The sequence below is a fragment of the Strix aluco genome, chromosome Z, assembly GCF_031877795.1.
Source record: "Strix aluco isolate bStrAlu1 chromosome Z, bStrAlu1.hap1, whole genome shotgun sequence".
NCBI lineage: Eukaryota > Metazoa > Chordata > Aves > Strigiformes > Strigidae > Strix > Strix aluco.
Window position 1 is genome coordinate 27,976,431 of NC_133971.1, and position 22,667 is coordinate 27,999,097.

General features: G+C 33.9%; 1 protein-coding gene across 9 annotated transcripts in view; it reads right to left on the bottom strand.

Annotated features, from left to right (window-relative positions):
• The window catches only part of FCHO2 (FCH and mu domain containing endocytic adaptor 2), a 98,699-nt gene that overhangs the window by 29,536 nt on the left and 46,496 nt on the right, over positions 1–22,667 (bottom strand). For 8 of the 9 annotated variants that reach the window (XM_074812751.1, XM_074812750.1, XM_074812748.1 and 5 more), the window contains 4 exons: positions 15,279–15,323; positions 13,416–13,488; positions 9,160–9,184; positions 1,488–1,545 (listed from right to left, as the gene is read on the bottom strand). In XM_074812751.1, the coding sequence (XP_074668852.1) occupies positions 1,488–1,545; positions 9,160–9,184; positions 13,416–13,488; positions 15,279–15,323 (201 nt within the window). The other variant, XM_074812757.1, reaches the window with a different exon arrangement.

Here is a 22,667-nt window from a genome sequence, read left to right on the forward strand (position 1 = left end):
AAGTCAAATGTCTTCATCTTACAGCCTATCTGTCCCCCAAAATGAATCATATCTAGAAAAGAAAGTTTCAAAGACAAGTTGTTTTTCATTTCATGAAAAGATGTCGTGTCTTGAAAGTTTCAAGATTCATCTCCTACTAATCAGACAACTCTTGTAAAGTGCTTTTCCAACATTTAAGACTGGACTTATTAAAACTGACTGCCATTATGGTAAAATAATGTCCTCCAACAAATCATCTTAAGAGTTCCCATCAACAGAATAAATATACACTCTTGGAGGCTAGCAGAGGAAAAGAGGAAGGGAACTGCTAAGTTCCTGAATCTGGTCAAGATTTTCAGAAGCTGAAGTACCTGGCTGACAGGGATTGCAAATCATTGAGCTTTTTCACTGAATGTATGGCCTTTTCTATTGTTTCACAACATAAAGGATAATGCCGAAAAGGATGCCCAGATGAATAACTACATGCAAAGCATGAAATAATGCCCCTCTCAGAACTGAATAAAAGTATTTTACTTTTATATCCATTTTATAAATAGGAGATAACACAAACTGCTTTTATCTGTACAGGAATCTTCACTGGGGTCAACAGAGGCATATTCCGCAAGGCTGGTGAAAACAGAGAAGCTATGATGATGGACTGGCCCACTTCAAGGTGCTGTTAACTGCTTAAAAGTTTTCACAATTTAAGGTAATTGCAAAATGTAAACTTACCTTTTATCTGCAGTACCCAAAAAATTCAGTGAATACATTTCCAAAAATTAGCTATCTTGCTAACATATTAGGCTCGCTTAGATCTACAGCATTATTCCTAGTAGTAGAGCTTCCCTCTGCTTCTGATGGGGGGAAAAAGAGGACAAGAATTTTTTCCTTCAAAGGAAGAGCAGAGAAAAATCACAAGCCTCCATAAAAAATGACTCATAACGAAAATCTATGCTGCATATCAAAGCTATTATTAAAAAGACAATAAAAGCTAGAAGCACCAATTAGAAACAGCATGTGGTCTAATGACTTCACTAAGTAACAGAAATTCTATTTCTAGACTGCTGGACCTCCCAATCTCTTTAATGGTGTTATAAAAAAAGTGGGAGGGTGCAGGTATAGAACAGATAACCACTCCGTATGCTTAAAAAAGTTTACAAACTTTAGAAACTTTCTGAGAGCTTTTCAAGGATAAAGATCTGCATGGTCACCTGGAAGCTTTTGTTCAGGCTTTTTGTTTTGTTTTTTTTTTTTTTTTTTCTGTCAGACGCAAACCATCCTCTTAAAGTTCCAAAGACATCTGATCTAATCTTTAACCTTTGCACACACACAAAATCTAAGATAGACAAAATTTTGTACATTTTGCAAAAGCTATGAACATAAGCATACAAGTTTGCAACATAAGCATGAAAGTCATTCATCTCCCTTTAATTAACACTTTAATCACTACTTCCTCTCTTCAAATTGTAGTAACCTTAAATAACTTGGCACAATAACAGTGAAAAGGATATCCTGTGTTGCTTCTGGTTTAATGCTGTATCCTTCATCATCTACATCAGGAATGTTCTAAAAACAACAACAAAAATTATGATATTGAAAAATAACAAAAAACCCATGTTGTTCTTACATCAGATTTAATTTTATATCATTGACAAATTAAAATTTGATTATGACAGCTCATGAAAGTCATTGTTATTCATCATTAATTATTAGTTATCTCAAGTTATGATCTGTAGTTCAGAAGTAGCGTGACGAGATACCTCAGGAACAGAATACAACAAAACAACCTCCAAATTCCCTATGAGAACTGGCAAGTTTGAATGCATCTGCTTTTACTGGTAATCTATCAAAAAGGTCAGAAACCAACAGAAGCATTTTAGCTTTATTACTGAGTGTTAAATAAGCCTACAATTCTCTTGGCCCCAAATATTTTATACACTTATTCTCTCAGCTAAGTCACTGGAGGCTCTGATGGTGCAGGAGCAAAACGTTTCCTAAGTACTAATCAATACTTTCATATGTGAGTAAAAGTATTCCAGGTTACACAGGTTGAAACTTGCTCTCCTCCCTTAAAAAGGCAGCACGTGTGCACTGTTGCTTTAGCAAATATCCACATTAATTAAAAGTCATGGATCAAACTTAAATACAAGTGCTCCAAACCAGGTTCCAAAGTTTTCCTTTACATATCTCCAGCACCATCCTGGCTCTTCAAAGTAATAAGCATCTGGGAACTTCAGACTAGTTCTGTTTTTCAGTTCTTGCAGTAAATTAAACATAAATTGAAGAGAATTATGTTAAAATCATTTAGAATGCTTAACTAAGCACTTAGTTTCATAAAAAAAGCTTTGGGGCAGAGAGAAATAAGTCTCTAAAATAATAATCTAAATTTTAAAAATGTGCAGACACCCACACTCCTTTATATTATATATAAAAGGGGTGGGTAAGCTTGGATACACAGATACTTTCCCCATTCAGAACATAAAAGCCTACTCATGACTTTGTATGCAGTTAGTCTATACGAACTGCTCAAATGCCTCAGTAAGTTTACTACAAAAAAACCACAATCCAAGTGCCTTCAAAATGTAGTGATTTCACCAGTTATAAATTTCTTACAAAAATGACAAGATTCATACAAAAAAGTGATTTTTTTTCTAGTGTACTAATCAATACACTACCAGACAGTAGGTACTGGGAGGCAGTTTGACTAATAGAGATATATACAGTATGGCCAAAATATATTTTTCTGTTACAAGTCATGAGATATAACGAAATGACTTACACTGGAGACTTCAAGTGGACTAGCAAGGAACCACTTGACTTCACCTAAAATTTGAAGCCAAATTTAAAAATATATTCACTTTGAATAGCTTTTGAATTATAGAGGAAGATAAGCATAAACATATGTAGTTGTCCCTCTATTCCTGTCACAGATACCACAACTGGGATGTCTGATATTTTACTACGAAAGATTCTCCTCCGTACAGCTCTCTAAAGCTAGCACTTCTGAATTAAATGGAATGAATTTAAACATAGATCAACCTTTCTGCTAAAAAGAGTTAGAAATACAATCCTGTATAGGAGATGTAATACTGTACCCAATTAAACAGCGTGTCAAACTAAGGCCAAAAAATAACTTTTAAGCTCAAACCTTAAAATATGGAACATATAGATACAATTCCTTGAAATACTTGTAAGATCTGGACTTCACCACTATTTGATTTAAAAAAAAAAAAAAAAAAAAAAAAAAGGAGGAAAGGAACTGAACAAAAAACAGTAGTAAGAGTAGGATCACACGGTCCAGTACCTTGGCTCTACTTGCTCAAATCAGGGTTCTTAGCTACGCTTGACCTCAGGCTGACCTTGTTTATATACCAACAAACACTAATGAAACTTGACATCAAAGTAAACAGAACAAAAACATATAGCTACAGGGTAGGTACATTTTCCTACAATACCACAACTTCCGAATTCTGAAATTATTTTAGTTGTTATACTAGGCAATTTTCAATAGATCAGGATCATTTATGGTTAAAATGAATTGAAAACCAACAAAAATCTTTAAATATACAACATTTAGTTTTTCTTCCAGCTGGGCCAAATATGTAAAGGATATTATTACTGGGCACACACAGCATGCACAACATTACTAGCAAATCTGACTATTCTGATTTAAAACTGTGAAAGAACTTAGTATGCAGAAGTTATTTTCATTCCATTATTTTTAATTTACCAAATAAGAGCTACTAAATCTTAAAAGCTCTTAAATATATTTCTTAATATTTTCATGTTAATTATTTCTGATCTTGCAAAGACATTTGAATCTATTCCTCAGCAATGGCACTCTACCATGTAGCCTGTATTCATAACTTCAGACAAAAAGTCAAAGTTAATATGTACAAAACAGAGATGATGCTTTACTGCTTAAGTTCTGAACACAGGAACTGAAAAATTCCTTGCTTCTTTTTCAGCAGGCCTACATGACCATTTTTTTCTAACACTGCAGAAAACTTAATTTATACTTTTTTTTTCCTATTTCTGAAATTTAAATATATGTAATTTAAAACACCCACTTTGTATTTCCTGCTTCATCAATGATTCAGATTAATCTTGTACCAATTTATGATCATTCTTATACCTTTTACTTTCATTAATGAGATACTGAATTTACATTTTTGTGTAAATCAGCAGAAGAAAAGGGTGGAAGAGATACTCAATGTACCTTTGTATTGACAAAGACAAATCAAGCAAAGTGGTACCTCAAAATCTTACTTACAAGTTAACTAGTAATTTCAAAATATTGTTTTCAATATTTTGAATGGCTGAACAGGTGAACGGTTCTGCTTTCTGAAACATCAGAACTTTATTTACTAGGCTACATTTTGTAACAGTGGTAGACGACACAGCATTTTGAGAGAGATACATATTCATGAATCTGATGTTAATGAAGGCATTTACATATACTTGTCTAATTCATACTTTCTTCTCCATAATCCTACAGAACTGTGTGTTATGTTGCGGATAACAGCGTGTCTTTTAAGTATCAGGCACACCATACAGACAAGACCTGATTTGCCTACCATGTTGGTCAGAGGAGAAAACCACAACCTTATTGTACATGTGTACTTTTGGAGCTTCAACACAAGGAAGATCATCTTTGCAAACTTTGAGTTTCTGTAAGAAGTAGTTATTAATACAATGGGGATGAAGGTCTTGTCTAGTCCCCTACCCAAACACTTTATTTGTAGTCTTTGCAGTTAAAAAAAAAAAAAAAAAAGCTCAATATAGATGTGAATTGAACTCTGTGGAAGTAACTGGAAAGGACTTCCTTGGAAGGTTTCACATCCTTAGAGGTTCTGTTAAGCAATGAAACATATAGCTATAAACCCCACAGTTTTCTCTGTGTTTGCAGATGTAATACAACACATTACTAATTAAGGTATTATATAGTTTTAAATATACGTTAAAAATTTAGGGCTTATAATTCTGTCTTTGCATTAGTGTGTTTTATGAACTTTCTGGGGTGAATAATTTTTTAAAGAAATAAAACATAAGAACATAATAAATAACAAAGTAAAACTGCCTATACAAAAAGCATGAGGACTAGGCATTCTATTGCCAAAACTTATTTTTTGAGTTTTGGTGAATACTTTGTCTCAGTTTCCTTGCTCTCTCCCATCTGTCATCCAAAAACAATGGAAGAAGCCACACCCTTAGCATGTCATTAGTTTGTCTGGGCTACATACGAAGGCCAAGAGAGGAACATGTGGAGCATACTGCAGTCTAGCTACTTCATTTGGCCCTTCCTCAGCAATGTTAGCACTGCTTAACAGGTTGATCATCGGTCAAGAAGCAAAGAACCTTCACTGCACTTCAGCTTGATTTTTGTCTGTTTTCTCTTCTCCTGGAATATCTACAGTGGTTATGAGAGTTGCTTATCAAGTTTTCCTCAGTGTATGCTTCAAGAGACAGCACAGCTGAACAGCTCACTGTTTCTTTTTCTGCCAGATGAACTTTCTACCATTTTACTGAACTTTCTACCTTTTACTGAACTGGACTGACTTCCTGTAATCCAGATGAGGACTGAAGCAAACTCCAAGTAAGCAACTGAAGCTCATAGCCTGGAAGATGAGAAAAAAGAGCCTCTCCACTTTTGACATATTTGAGATGTAAATTTGACTCAGGTATATCCTTAGGTTAAGACAGAGGTATTACATATTATCAGACTCCTCTCCTTAGGGTGCCTATTAGTCCAAAAGACATGGAAGAAAGTAGCCAGTCAGTTTCTTTCATTGCAGAGATACAGAAAGAAAAACAGGTGTTCGAAATGCCCATGTGTTGTGTTGTGACTACAAAGCCTCATACCCTGTATCAATGGCAGCTATTCAAAATATGCCAGAACTAAACATTACAAAATGCAAGAAAGAAAAACATTTGAATTTCAGTAAATATAAGGTTATACTTGTGTTCTACTAATTAGTTTGAAGGTTCCAAATTCAATCAGTCCCCAGCAATAAAAATAACAAAAATGGTGTATAATTCTACACAATTGTAATTGCAGTACACTCATATGTAAAGAGGTTAATGAAAAATTTTGGATGCCTCAATATATTTGTTTGCATTCCAGTTTCCTATGAAAAAAGTTGCAGCGTTATGTTCTGTGCATCTGTGGCTCCTTTCTTAATTACTTTTGAACTTACTGGACAATTTCAAATGGATTTGACAGACAGAACAGAGGACTCAAAGATAATTACGTTACTACAGTCTTCACGAAAATAGGCAGTCAAGTAGAAGAAGTTTATCTGCAAGTATCCCAACCAAGGGAAGAGTTGCAATCCAAATTCAGATCTTACTGGACACAAGTGGAACATTGTATATGCTTCCCCAAAAGAAAAGTTTCTACTAGAGCTCATATATTCCTACAGACCATCCCTAGAGACATGGTAAAACTCATGGGAAACAGGACAATTAGTTCTGCCTTTAAACAAACTTGCTAAGTAATAAACGCATATAGAGCCAGACTTCAGTTGCTATCTCTAGTGTACCACAGTTAACTTTTTACTTTTCTTAATTATCAAGGCTTATCTTAATGGAAGTTACATGTGTAGATTGATATATAACACAGGAGTTTTAAATCTCATGACATACTGTCATCTGTATTTAAACAGAGACTGCTTATTGAAGTGGTGAACCATTTTAACAAATACCAGTTCTCAGTTCACAGCTGCCTTCCTACTCATGAGCGCGTAAAAACCTCTTATAGTTACAAAAAGTTATTGATAGGAATTAACAATTCAAATGCATCATGTTTTCCAATATATATAATCTGGCAGCTACAAGAAGGATGAGCATAAGTAGATAGCTTGCCACAGATAAATTTGAGAACTTCCATTTTGGTACAAAAGACATTTTTAGGACCATGTCACTGTTTTGATTTCTGGAAACAGAGAATACAAGTTGAACACACTGCATTATACATTTTGGACTAGTGAGAAGGCCCTAATGGTATTGACTACAAACTGTATGTTCACAGATCCACATGTCACACAGAAGTGGTTGATAAAGTACTGAAGTGAGTTCCTACAGGATCCTTAACTTCTAAAGTTTCAATCTATTTACCTCAGTGCTTATAGTTATAAGTAATTGTAGAGTGGTTATCTCTTAAATTCCTTTCACACAATTAAAATTCTTGACAAATAAACAAAAGTCACCTTTTAAAAAAAGATATTAATAATATAAAAGCCAGACAGAGATTTTCTGTGAGTGACCAAAGCTGACCAAAATCTTAGTTGGGACACCTTAAATAAGTTGAATTTTCTGAGGACTGGTCCTCAGTATTTTCTAGCAATCAAACACAAATGATAATTGCTTTCATTATTTTTTTCAATACTTTTCCAAATTCAATTTCTTGAAATGTGTAATTTATTGCAAAGATCCATACAAAGCAAATCCTCGTAGAGATAACAATATAGATGGCTATAACTATTTGGATCAAGTTTGAAAAATTAAACAGAAAGGAAATCTTAAAGTAAAAAACAAGAAAAATGAAAAACATTTGAAAAGGGACCTTCCAGAAGAGGACACCAATCTTAAAACGTAAAAGCACTCTGGGGTGCTTGTTTGTAAGGGGTGAAATGAATCTCATCTATGGTATGCTGCATCATTTTTCACAAGAATTACATTAATGTCTTCTGCTATTAAAGCATTCTACCATTAAGGATAATATTGTTGCTTGTAAAAAACAAGAAGAAATGATAGGCCAGATTTTAAATTCCAAATGCAGTCATAAAATATTGGGCATAAAAAAAAAAAGAGAATGCAATGAAGTATCAATTTTGTTGTTAGACACTGTGAAAGTTATTTTTTTAACCAAATATAAATTACACTTAGACAGAACAGTTAACTCAGATGATCATGTGGTGTGCCTTATGGAGCCAGAAAGAATGTCATACACATTTACAGCTGAATTTTTTCAACTAATTATTTTTTAAAACACATAGAGACCGGAATAAGCAAAGAAGAAAATAAACACTACAAGTCAAATCCAGCTGTGGTTCACTCCAGTGACTCAACCTGAACTGTCAAAAGATATTATTTCCATGAAAAGCCTGATAATTATAGGGATAATTCTAAAATTACTTTAAATGTACCCAAGAAATTTGCTCTAAATCAAGACGACCTTGCACAGGATAAAATAACTGTCTCAATGATGCTTACAAGGCTGTTTTTACACATATAGTTCTATTCTGTAGCAAAATTTCTTTTTCCTTATTTAGAAGAATGGTTCTACAAGACTTTTTAAAGCAAGTTTCTCAAAAGAAATTTTAATATTAGGTACTAAAACTCCCAGATATTAAATGCAAAGAAGAAAATCCACAAGACACGTGAACTTGGAAACTTAAATTCTTTAATATAATTGGCATCTAAATAAATGAACTGAAAAACCAATCAGTCTACAGAAAACCACTTAAATTATTGTTAAATTATTCCTTACTATAGCTATAGGGATCTGCAATCTCTGTTACATATAATTCAAGACAACATACATGTTTAAAGAAAAAGGCTCAATTAAGGAACTAAAAAAGCGTTGACATACCAATTTAATTTGCAACTGTCACTTACTTGAATTTAATAAATAAAATTGTAAGATGTATCACAGATCAAACTGACAGCAATGAAAACCAGGCCATTAATAAAGTGCATCTAGAGATACTGCATTTAAAGACCTATTTTTAGAAGTATATTCCTACACTCTATTGCCAGTGATAAAGCAGAACCCCACTGATTTTAGAAGGATTTCTCAGAGGAAACAGTAGTAAGCAGGGAAACATAATGATGCAAAGTTGGGTCCACAACAAACTGAACCTTTTTCTGACTTAGAATCTACTAGCTAAGCAATTTAAACTATTAACTTGAAAAATAAAGTAGTAAATACTTGCAGTAAAAACACCATGTTTAAAACCTAAAATTGTTAGGAAATATAAATGTATGCTGACACATATTTGTATATACTACTAAAGATTATGTATTGAGAAAAATTAACACTTCAACTATGTTATCAAAATACTACATCCTCTATCAGATAAGTAACACATAGCAGGGACTGTCTATAAATTGTTTCATCAGGTTGTAGTGCTTGAAAATATTAGCACATGCATTTAATTTGGAAATAAGATTACTTACAACTGAGTCTGCATCTGGACACTCCCTATTAAAAAAAGAAAATATACAATCATAAAATGTACAAATTATTTTATTCATCCAGTTCTGGTACTTCCCTTAATATTTTCAATTAATTTGAAACACTGCATTTGATCCTTTTGCCTCTTAGACTCTGTTAAATTTTCATTATAAATAATCAACATTCAACTGAATGAGATTTAAATAAAAGTGGAAAGTTTATGTTCAAAACACCACAGAAGAAAAGCTCAAAAGAATGCTGAAAAAGCAAACTCACATCATAGTGAAGATATAAAAAAAAAATATCAAGGGAAGCCAGGAGTAACATGCTGTATTCTGGATGAATATACTTTAAGAGACAGGTCTCTGTTGTTGATGTGCACAGTAAGTAGAAGTCACCATTCCTAATAAAATAGTCCACATGCAATTGCAAAACACTTTGGACAATAACCAGTTCCCACAGAAATTAAGGCTATTCTTAGAGGAATTCAGAGCTTCTCTCTTTTAGAATTTCATTCTTAGTTCGTGTTTGCTAAGCACAGTTGCAGTCAAGCACCAGAAGATGTTGCAAAACCAAGAATACCCTCCTAATAAGCACTTAAAAAACCCAAATAGTTGTCAGCAGAAAGGCAGTGATTGCAAGCACATTTTTCACAAGTGTTATATTTTTCCACTATAACTTTGATTTAAGCAGTAGTATTTAAAAAAAATGAATGACACTGATTCTCTCTGATGTCTGCAAAAAGCAGAAGCAGCTACATTTACAGAATGTGGGAATACTTGAGTAGAGTACAAGTCCTCTCTAATTTGCATCCTGACAAATAAAACTGTAAGTGCCAGTGTAACTGAACAACAGTGTTTTTATATAATCAAACTGAACATCCTAAACATGCACTTATAGAAAAAAGAGGGGAAAAAATCAAATTTATTGCAATCTAAATCATCTTCTTTAGAAGGCTAAATGGGTCAAATGTAAAAACTATAGTGTCTATAAAAACAGGTACAAAAACCTGCTAATGTGGAAACATTAATATGAAATTTAGTACAGCCTGTTAAGGAATTGACAGTGAGATGAAGGATGCCATCTCGAAAGGCCTCACACAAAAGAAAACATATGTGGCCAAGTTTCTAATTGACTTACATCTTATCTCCCTCTGCTGGCTAAACTGAATTCATAGCAATAGAAAGAGCTATTTTAAAAGCTATTTTACAGCTTGAAAAGACAAAGCATTAGGCTTCTCTCAGAAGATACAACAATCAGATTTTCTGACATGAGGTTTTAAAAAGCGTACTCAAACAAGACTGCTTGAAGTCCATAAAAGTTAAGAAATGTGAAAGCTGTGAAGCAAACTACAATGAAAGTAGTTCAGCCCATAATGAAGATCTTAAAAATTAGTGAGCTAGCTAATAGTTGTCAAAAAGTAATGTCAGATCTAGTATCATTCAGAGGAGCCCTAACAGTACTTTCTAGGATCTGTTCTCAAGATACAAAGGAAAACTCAATAGTTTGCAAGTGCTGGTGAATTGAAAAATGATGACATTGGGTTTTAGACAGATGTGCTTTTACATCACTAGATATATGATCTTTCTTTTAAGACTAAAGAAATAGGTCGTGCTTCTAGTGTAAGGTAACATTTCAGCAAATGGGGATTCTGTAAGGAAATTTAAGGATTGTAGATGAAAACTAAAACAACCAAATCATGCAAAGCAGTGGGCAGAAAAAGAAGTAAAATCCTTGACTAACCTGTATAACATTATGTAATAGAATACCCTGTGTATGGTATTTCCCTGTGTAACACTGTTACTAGACACAACATCCAGCTTAGGTGTCAACACTTTAAAAACTGTATTGATAAACTGAAAAGCCTATAAACCATCAGAGTTTTTCTAGATGTGGAAAGCCTGCCCTACACAAACTAAAAAAGCTTACAGCCTAATTTAATAAGAAATTAAGAAAGGACTTAACCTCTATGTGCAAAAAAGTTTCTGATGATACAGAGTTTTATCATGTATAGCCTATAACAGGATCATCAGCTGAAGATTAAATCAGACAAAATTTAGACTAGCAATAAGATTTTTTTAAGAGATCATAAATAACTATCAGAATATTTTACTTAAATACATAATGAATCCTTTGTTATTTATTTGTGATGTTCTTGTTAATTTAGAAGTTATGAATTAATGCAAGAATCTCTGTAAAAGCCTATGGCATGTGTTACATAGGAGGTCAGTTCATGCCGTCATGCTTGCTTCTTTCCGATCTCAGAATCTATTCACTTTTGTATTGTGTGTAAATATAGAAACAAATAAAATAAATCAAATTTCAGTCCAACTTGTTGAAAGCAAGGCAAATTCTTTTCCCATTTCAGAATAGCTGAGCTGATTTATATTTTCTGATGACATCATTGTGCCATGAAAACTAAAATTTTTTCTAGAAACAGAAACTAGTATCTTTCAATGTTAAATAAAATGTCTTTGGGAAAAAAGCAGCTTTTAGAAAAGTATTCAGATACTACAATGGATAAGCATACAAAGGTAGAAAGCGTTTCACACAGTATAGAAGCCAGTTTTCAGCCCTCAGTGCCTAAGAAAATTTTTCTGTTACAGGTGAAACAAATACGTGATCTCTGAGTAAGGATACATTGAGTCATACACCTGGGAAGAGTTAATTTGGAGGTTCCAGACCTTTGCTGGGGCCAGATTACATTTCATCATCTACCAAAGAATAGATGGAAGAAGATGCGTCGTTTGCAAGGAGGCTTATAACATACATGACATGAGATTAGCTTGAGTAATAACTCATGTGGTGGCAAAATAATTATTTTGTTGGACAAGAAAAGCTGACAGCTACAGAATTCAATCATACAACAGTACTCAATACTATCAAAATCACTACTCTGCAATTAAATAACTTCAAGACACAAAAGGCAAATGACTGAACATACTTTTTTCTTGCTATTTGATTCTGCAACAGTTTTGCATCACACAAAAAAAAAGTGTAGTATCTGGAAATAACTTTCCAGAGAGAATGGATTACTTTTTAAAAGGGCACCAAAATTGTTTAAAACACAAATATCATCAAATATTGATAACATTTTAACTTAATTATTTTAAACTAAACCTTCATCAGAAAAAAATAATTATTTGTAAAAAAATAGTACTCTCAGATTACTGTTGACCAAAATCACACTATATACAACACCTCTCTCACCATTTACTCCAGCTTAATAAAGTACAGAAGAGAGGGTGCAGGAAAGACTAAATCACAGAAAGAACAGAAATACAGAGGAATGACTTAAAAAAACACCACCTTATAGCTCTAAAGGCATCATGACAGAGAGAAGAAAAAGCATGGTTTAGAAGTGTATCACTATTAAAATGAAACACCAGAAGAAAAATAGCTATAAGGTACTTTGTATGTGCAAATAATTAGCACCTGCAGTTCTTAGGTCATTAATTTTTCAGCATTATATTAAAAGCTAAGGCTGGTAAAATATTTTTTTGAAGTGATTTTAAAGTATGTACGTAGATGTCGCCTCTCAGAATACTTCTATATGGCTAAGTTTGTCAAACTGTAAGTTATTTTCTGTTAAATCAAATACTTCTATTGAGAAAACACATCTAGATAGTACGAAAAAAAATACACTGGAATATAGTGACCATAACTACTATGTAGACTGCAACCAATCCTTTTATTCAAACTCACTTTCTGGGGAGTTTTAACTCCTGGGAGATAGAGCACATGCAATGGAGACAGCAAATGGTATAGCTGGGACATCAGTCATGAGTTAGAAAGATGGACTTTCAGAAATGAGTGTGTACATGATGTACTGAAAAAAATATTCAAATATTTTTCTGACCTTCGATACACAAACAGTTTTTCTAATAAGAGAAACTGAAGCTTCAATTTTGCAAACATAGGCATCCAGTACTTTTTCTATATACAAAGCTATTATTTCATTAGGAGTAGACATGAGAATTACATTATCTACAATGTTCAAATGTTGAACAAGGGAGAACTACTTACATATGCACAGGAAACAATGAAACATGAGTACACTACTCTGAATATATTTATGTTACTTCCTTAAAATCCTTAGTTATAAAAATCATAAATAGCTGTGATGTTTTGATACTCACAGAATTCCTCTAAACTTCTGTTATAAACCTATTCTTTTGTTAAAAATCAGCTAATATTTATCCCCATACTTTCACTAGTTTTCATACAAGACAAAGCTTCAAGATGCAAATATACTTACACAGATTCAGTATCTTTTTCTTTTTTCATTATTCCCGATAAACCAAAAGGCTTCCTCTTCCGTGGTTTCATTCCTATGGAACAAACTCTTTTCATTTAAAGATCAAAGAGGTAAGTATGTATTAGCAATGTAAAACATGGTTGCTTACCAATGTCAATACATTTTAAATGCTGTCACAAGTGATACAAAAATATAACAGTGGAGATAGGTATAGAGCCAAACTCAGGGAACATTATTCCAATTTGTTGTTAAATAATATACCAATCAAAAAATTAAATTAAAATATGGTTCAACGCATTAATAACGTAAGTCCTTATAAAACTGCTTTGCATTGTATACCTAACTCTTCAAGTTGGGTATGCAGCCTGTGACTTTTTTAAACAGGAAATGGATGTACTGCCAGTTTGGAGGAAATGGACTCTGGTCACAGAAACTCATCAGGAGCTATTGCTCCAGTCAGTCCTGAATAGCCAATGCACTTGGATCAGAAACTGAACCCTGCCTCTCCCAGCTACTGCAGTTCAACATCCTATTGTTATTGTCCTGCATATAGCTGCAAGCCCCTGTCTCTCCTAAGAAGTAGGATCTTGGTCCTGTAAAAAAAAGAGAATGTCTCTTGGCTCTCCAGCTGATGCTGATTTCATGATTTCCCAGTGCTGTAGCCAACTCTAAGGCTGGCTGTCCCTGAGTCTGGAACCATTCCTCCCCTCTGTTGTTTCTTCCCCATTTTTAACACCGGATACATACAGCTATAGTACAGGAAAAAAGTTTGCTTTTGTAACTGTTTAATGTACTAAAATACATTTAAATATTCCATTAGACTTGCTGTCACATCTGCTTCTCTCCCCAGTTTTTGTTGATGTAGATTGCCAAACAAAATGACTAAGTGCAAGCATCTGATCCAACCAGTCTACAATTTCATTTTGATGTATGATACTACTGACAGCATGCTTTTGAGCAAAATGGTGGAAATAATTTGATTTCCAAAATTTAACAACTGTCAGTTCAAGCACATCATTAAAAAAATCACTATATTCCCCTTTACAGAAATACATTATACAGCACATAATGACTCTCTCCACTCTTAGAAATTTTCAGGTTTAAATAACTCAAAACTTCTCAAATCAGGTAACTCTAAACTCTAAACTCAGCCATATCTTATATTTCAATAGAGACAGTATTTGCTCCAAAATTATTTTTAAATATTAGTCTGGGCTTTATTTTCTTTCTGTGCCTTATGCTGCTCAAAACAATGACAAATGGAGTATGAGAGTAGTTTCTGAACATGGATCTCTCTGCTTCAGTCAAAAAAGATTTTAAGTCTCAGCTGCAATCTTGGCAACTTAAAAGTTGTCAGCTGCTATAGCTATACTGTCAACTCCTCTGTCTCAAAAGTAAATACATAGCTTATGCAAATAAAGCAGTTCTTAACCACTTAAAATAGTCCCCTAAGCAAAATAAGCTGCTCCAACAAAGAAAGGCTTTGAGACCACAACACTGCATTAGACTTGGTATAACTAATATGGTAACAATAGAAAAAGCCTGGGCCATGTTTTGACACTTGTAAATTAAGTTATAACACAGTCATCAGTGAACCAAATCCAAACCTCTGCAACGACAGCATCTTAGCCAAAGTATATTTATAAAAAACATTAAAATTCTCTGAGCTTTGTTCATCAGGCTTATAGAGTATCATTGGTCTTACTTACACCGAAGTTTGTTTCTCAAAAGGAAAACCACTTTTTAGTCTACTGGAGTACTTTTGAAGTTATAGAGATTCACACACTGAATACTCTTTACTCTGCAGTTTAAGGTCCTTATCCACACCATTCTTAGGTAAATAACTATGCTACAAGAACTCACCTTCAACTGCACTGGATGTGTTACATTCTTCAAATTCAATAGGACCTTAAAGAAATGACAATGAAGATAAACATTAGGTCAAATTTAATCTAAGATATTTTAACAACTATTAATATTTCCTGAAAATACTAGATAATCGAATTATAAATTTAGGTGGTAACTGAAAAGCACAATTACCCTGCCAACCATCAAACAGATTGTAAAATCATACATGTACAACGGATCATTAAATGTTTTCACTCTTTCACCCCGAAAAATTAAAACACTAGTGCACACTGTCTAAATACAATTCAGTTGCCTATGTTATTACACCCACATGAAATATCTCTAATTGGTGTCCTCTTCTCATTCAAAATTGCATCTATAATATAGCACCAGTGTAAAGTTTTCAGTTTATCTTCTTTTAATGAACAAGAGCTATATAAAGAAAAATAAAAAAGGAAAAAAGCACAGCTACAGCCCTAATTTTGAGATTCACACTTTTGTTAACTCTATATTGTTAGTTCTGATTCTTCTTCATAGCTAATGACCTAGACAGTTAAAAGTGGCATGCAGAATCTTAAACACAGCAATAAAGAAGATAAAAAACTTTAAAAAAATCATTAAGACTAAACAGGACAAAAATGCAGAGAACACTAGTTAAGTGCTGTATCTAAATAAATTCATTATTATGGCTGTCCATTACAGTTGACACAAGGTATCAGTCAATTGTCATTGCAAAGTGAAGTCCTAACCCTTATTCCTGGAATCTGGCCAGGTCTAGAATTTATTTTACCCCACTATGAGCCATTTTTGGGGAACAAACATGCAGAAAAAATAATGATTTTCCTGCTCAGGGAATGGCAGAATCATACCAGCACTCCCACAAGTACAAAGAAACCAGCACATGCAGGCAGGCACCATTACCTTCAGCCCACACTAAGAATGAGCCCTTTGGCCCTTGTTTGAAACACTAGCTTGCAACTGAGTCCACAGAATCTAAACCAAAGTTTAGCATGCTAGCAGGGGGACACAGGGGTTATTACTTACCTTTCTGTAATAATTTTGAGGGAGTGCACACAAGTTTATATATAGGTGCATTACAGATAGAGGGGAAGAAAAACCAATTCACAATTTTATACTCAAAGGCAGCCAAAATCCACCCTGCCCCCCCACTTATGCAACTATGTCAAGTGAGAGTAAAATCTTGAAAATTTTAATTAAAACCAACTAGAAGTAAAGCGATCGTGGAAACCTCAAATACAGAAACTGCTTTCACTCCTGCCCCAAAACACACCTGCTAGTAAGCGCTCTGATTTATTTATCTTTATTATGAAGTTATGATTATTTGTGAGCATCCACCATAAAACCATGAGCTGTGCAATTTTCAGGGTATTTTCACATGAAACAAAAGGTGTACTTGAAAGCATTTTCCAGAATTTTCACTTGTAGTCTATTCAAAATGAATGTGTTATACTCTTAGTCTTAAAAATAGATAGCTGATATAAACTATCTCAAGTACAAGAAACATAGAGACTACAAGCTTCAGTTTGATTTTAAACAGTACACCATAGCAAATCATTGTGCTGCAATTAGATGCCACAATGAAAGTAAAAAATAATTTAGCTGTGAATTAGCATTGTAAATTACACAACTGGGATTAATTTTTATTGAATCATGCCATTAAGTACCTCAAACGGTTGTATTTGTAATGTAACCCCCAGTATGTAAATTTAACTCTTGCAGTGCAAAAATGTGTTCAACTCAGCATAAATGCTACATTTTGATAGCATTTCTCAAAACTGCAAATGAAAAAATTTATGCTTATGTCAAACAAATAGAAAGACAATTGAGAAGCTGACAATGTAACTCAACACTCAATGATGTTAAGTGAATTGAATTATTTTAGACATATTAGATAAAATCTAACAGATTTTCTTTGAAATCTTGCAGACTTCTAATGATTTTTTTTAGGAAAAAGTGTGCTCAAAGTAATGACTTGTATTTATTGTAATTAAGACTGAGTCTGCAAAATTTTTCCTGCCAGTAAAAAAAAGATCTGAATGCTTGTAAAACTAGTAGCAGGATGAGAATCTGCAACTACAGCCCATCAATATCCTATTTATAATTGTTTGGCCTTCAAATGAAGCTTCTGAGAACAGAATATCAAAATGGCAATCTTTACTGCCCTTTAAATTTTATTATTAAATAAAATTATTAAATAATTTCAAATGGAAGTTTAATTATTCAATATAAGAAGTCAAAATACAAATTCCTAACAGGTCTCTCATTCTACTAAATGTTGTAAATACATAGGCATTTTAAGCTGGTCTTCCAATCCCTTCTCCTTTGCTTTCCACTAAATTCACAGTAAACCAAAGTCAGCACACTCCACAAATCAGCAAATCAGGGTATCTCACAAAACAAAACCCAACAAAAAAGTCCAGAAAAATGGATTTAGAGAAGTGTAGATGTCTACATCCTCACTGTAATTTCATCAACATTTTGTTTTTGGAATTTAAACTCTATTGTTCAAAATATATTGAGCAAGAAATTCAGAAAAATACTATAAAACATAGAAGCTGAAGAACAAATCCATTACTTCTTCAGCACTACAGTTCAGACAATACATTTTTCATCACTTTGCTAAGGATTCAACTACTTCTGTTTCTTGCTTCTATACATATTCTCATTTGGCCAGGAAAAAGAAAAAAAAATAAACCAACAAAAGCCAAATTAACCAGAAACACTCATCCCCAAAACAAAAACAGAAGGAAAAAACCTGTGAACAACAGCGAATTAAACATATTTTCAGAGAAAAACAATACTCAAACTTGTTTGGATACCATCTTTTTCTTTACCCTTTCCAGCTATTAAGACTTCTCCCAGTCTTTTAAGACTTTTACACTAATGATTACAATAAATATTCAAGGCTTAAGTAAAACTTATCCTTATTTCAGATCAGTATCTTTAACTTTCACTTCTAACATAAGCAGAAAGCAAAAATTTTCTTTAATAACACATTCAAGTTCCTATACTTTTTCTATTACACTTGCCTTACACTTGTCTTTGAAGGTGAGTTTTTTTACAGCTTGATAAACATTTTATTTGAAGAGACAAACATCCATGCTTAGTACAGAAACGCACACATACGGAGGTCAGATTAGCATTTTCAATTAGATTTAACAAAAGCTGGTTTACCCCCTAAAAAATTCACTTCACTCTTGCAACAATGTATTATTGTTTCATAAGGAAGACTATAAAATGCAATCTGAAAAAACCTCAGTTACTGAAAAATTGCCTAGGATACTAACGAGAAGGAAGCTGCACAAAAAATTTCAGTAAGCAGGTCCCACTTCCACTAAGGTCTATAAAGTTAACTTGGAAATTTTAAATACACTTTCTTCTTAATGATACTATTAGCTTATTTTATGTTTCACCAAAATGGGCAGAGTTATCATTAGAGTCCCTTCTCCCCACATGCTCTTTTCCCTTCCCCTGTATCTACTAGCTGCTTTACTGCAGGAAAGATAAATAACAATCATGAAAACAGCATTTTCTTACAACAAACTGTGTGAATAAGTTACAATTAGAAAGCATCTTTTGATCCTAACTTACTTTTCCTACTTGACTCAAATTTCTACAGCACCCTTCATCCTTTGGAATCTCAGAAGTTCAAGACACCAGTGGGTGTCCCTAGTGAATCCACAAACATTGAAAAATTAAGTTCAGCTTTTTCCTCCAAAGTCCAAAGATGTTTGCTGGTTTTGTAAAATTTGTATTTAACCCAACCCTACTAATATAACACATGTTGCATTACTTGCTTGCAGAAAAGGCAAATTCATATATTTTTCCCTTTTGAGCAGAGTAGAGTTAAACTTGTAACAGTTTTAAATTTTCTTAGTTTTGTTCTGTAACTTGAGATTTCCCATCAGTTCTGCTTCCTATATGCCTGCTATAAAGAGTACCATGTTTTGCCTAGGGAATAGTATTTTTAAACCAAAATAACATTACAGAAATAGACATTTTCTGTGGTGCTCTATGGTGAATCAATTTAGAAAACAGGATAGCTGCGATGAGCTTTTGGTAGCCCACATAACAGCTGGAGTCTCCTGTGGGCAGATGTCTTTGTGCCCAAAGAGGTAATAATACTGTAGTCAGCCAGAAGTGTGTACTGTGACCACATCATCTACTGCTAGAACCAGCTGCAGTCTCCTAGCCAGCCAAAAGCCTTAGGCACACATATTCCTATGGGAGCACAGCATCAATAAGGAATTCAGATGGTTTCTTAAAGAAGTTCTGCTGCACTGTCCACTGTATTTGTGTATATGGAAACAAAGTCATCTGCACTATCACTGCAAAAAAACATCAGAAAGCTTTCTTCTCTGAGCCACCATACATCTATCTTTCTGATTCCTGATTCCTTAATCATTAGATAGTATAGTCAAAAGCACCCAGTGGGTTGCCATTAATGGAGATTGGCAGACTGGTGTAATATGTAGATACAAGTCAAAGCATGCAAACACACGTGCTGGTATCACAATAACTTCTGTAACAGCTACATAAAAATTTTAAGGTGGATGCACTACTACTCTATGAGACAGAAAAGTTTTCTTAACAGACTTGTGCCCAATGATTGAAGTATAGACAAAGCCTTAACATGGATTTCACCTCAAAATCTGGAATATTATAATGGCCAAAATTTCTGAAGCAAGTACACAGACTCACTGTCCATTGCAACATCCAAAGAAAGAAAAGCTGTTGTTTCACATTTAAGAAGTATTGGTGATGCTGGGGACTGAAGTCATTCCCTGAAGCAGTCTCTAGAGTCCCTGACACATGGTAGCCCAACGCACCAAAAAAGATCATCTAGATGTTGCCATACTGCAGAAAAGATGATAACAATGATATTCTGCAGTACTATAGTCAAAACATTGAGATTTCCTTTGTTCTTTTCCTCATAACAAGACAACAATGTGAATTGAGGAGGAAGTCTATTCTCAAGCATTCGTATGAACACAAAATAAAAGCAAATACTAGAACTAAAGCAGCACTGAAAAAATAAAAAATACATTTTAAGACACTTAGAGTAAGTAAAAAGTTATAGCTGAGATCTAGTCCAGTCACCACAAAAGCCTCTGAATTAATGTTCTGTTGGGTTAAGCATGGATAGTTTCAGGCTCAAGACAACTTTTTTTACACTCCGATCTGCCTGTTGTTACATTGATTCATAGAACAGCAACCATGACTTGAGGATCTCAAATATCTGTACATAGACTTGAAAGTATTTGTTACTGTACACACAGAGACAGAAAAAAATAATAGAGTGCATAAATGAAGGTTAGCCTTTATAAGAGAAAGAGATATGAGTATCTAGTGGGATTTCAGTCACTTAAGGATATATACCTAGCTATCAGGATGCTAGTCAGAATTTAGTATTCTACAAAGGGAGCACGCATCAAAAAATCAGTAAGCTCCTCTAATTGTATGTAAACATTCCCACCAAGCGTCATCTTAAAGCATTTTCCAAGGCAAGCTGGTGCAGCTCACAGCATTCTACCAGCCAGGACAGATATGGACACGAAGAAAAGACAAATGGATGATGGTTTTATAGACACATGGAAGCAGACAGCTGCTATTTGACAAAAGACTGAAGCAAATAAATCAGGAGTGGGTCAGTTCTTAGGCTCTTGAAAACGAGGAAGTTTTTGTTTGCTAGAGCAGAAAAGGGAAAAGGTAATTTGAATAAATGGAAATTTTTTATTTTAATCTAACATCTTACAGTAAGTGACACTGGCATAAATTAAGCACCAGTGAGTTTACAGCTTGGGATGCATCTCCTAAACTGTTCAGAAAATACATGTACTTTTTTTCTTGTTACAAGAGGCATGTGAGTATGTGGGCGTTCATGACACTAACAGGCAAAGTGGATAGCTAGCAATAGGGAGGTACTGACCTTATTCAAAGATGAAGAAAATGTAATTGCACTGTAAATTGTAATACAGTATCTACAACATATTTAGCCCACCTCTGTGGGAACAGTATTTTTAGAGTATACACAAGGCAACAACAGAAGAGAGTTTATAAATAACAAGCTTACACTTGTTACTTAATTTATCTACAAAGTGACACTAATTATCTTGAAGACAGACAAGTTTGTTGTCAACTGCCTTGAAAAGAGGTACAAAACCTATCTCCACAAAATCTCTTACATAAAACCTCTGTGAGGGAGACATTGGAAGAATGTTTTGCTAAGGTCAAAACAATAAAATAATTAGCGCTTTCCTCAATACAGGGGGAAAAAAAAAGTGTTACTGTTTGGATTCTTAAACAAACAAGGCAAATACAAAAGCTAACTACTATTACTAGGAAGGAAAACATAATATTATGTCATACCCTGAAAAAGAGCCCCCAGTAAGTATATCAATGAACTGGAAAATCCTGCGGAGCTAAAAAGGTAAACAAATCAAGAAGTCAACAAATCAACTAAAAACTGCTTTACATTTGCATCTGCTTTTGCAAACTGTCTCCTTTCTTGTTTAGGAGGGGTATGCATGACAGAAAGAAACGTTATCCTACCCAAGCATATATTTTTATTAATTACATTTAATTTTCAATAACTGGAAATGGACATTCAAAAAAAAATCTGCCCTTCCCCGCATCCTGAGGAATCAGTTTACACACATGCATGCACGCATATAAATATTAACATATCTGTTTCAAGAAAAAGCTTTTAAAAAAACTCCATAAATCTGTACTTGTAGTTACAAATACAATAACAAACCATATTCTTGTTTTCGATAAAAACAAAAGTTTGTCTCTTTGAGTGTAAATCATGCATGAAAGGAGGACAATTTTTTTTAAACTGCATATGCTTCACATGCTGCTTCAAATGGCAAAGCTTTGCGTGCCTGGCTCAGTGCCAGTTGACAGCTCAGCTGGATATCAATGCACATTCTGACCCCCCTTGCAGCGTGTCACTTCTGAATTGTTTCCGCAGTAGAAAGTTTATTCAACCTCTCTCTCAAATTCAGTGGACCGACCATCATTCTGCTATTTAATCATAGCAGAACAGGATATTTTTCTGACAGCACTAAAGCCAAACAGCAATTCCTAATGAACAGCTTGATACAAGTGGAATTTCGACTGTTTTAGCCTCAATTAATTCTGCTGTCAAAACAAATGACTGCTTTTAGTGTTTAGATGTCAAGCTGCATCACAAAGGTCAATTTTGTATGTACACAAACATATACGCAATCTTTTTCTTGCTATCATCTGATCCTGTGACATGTTTATCAAAAAATTTCAAGCTTTCAAATTTAGAAGCCAGGAAGCTAAAATGTATTTTCTCAACTTGGCTCATTCTAACACTAACTTCTCATTCTTATTGCCTGTCTAAAAAACACAAAT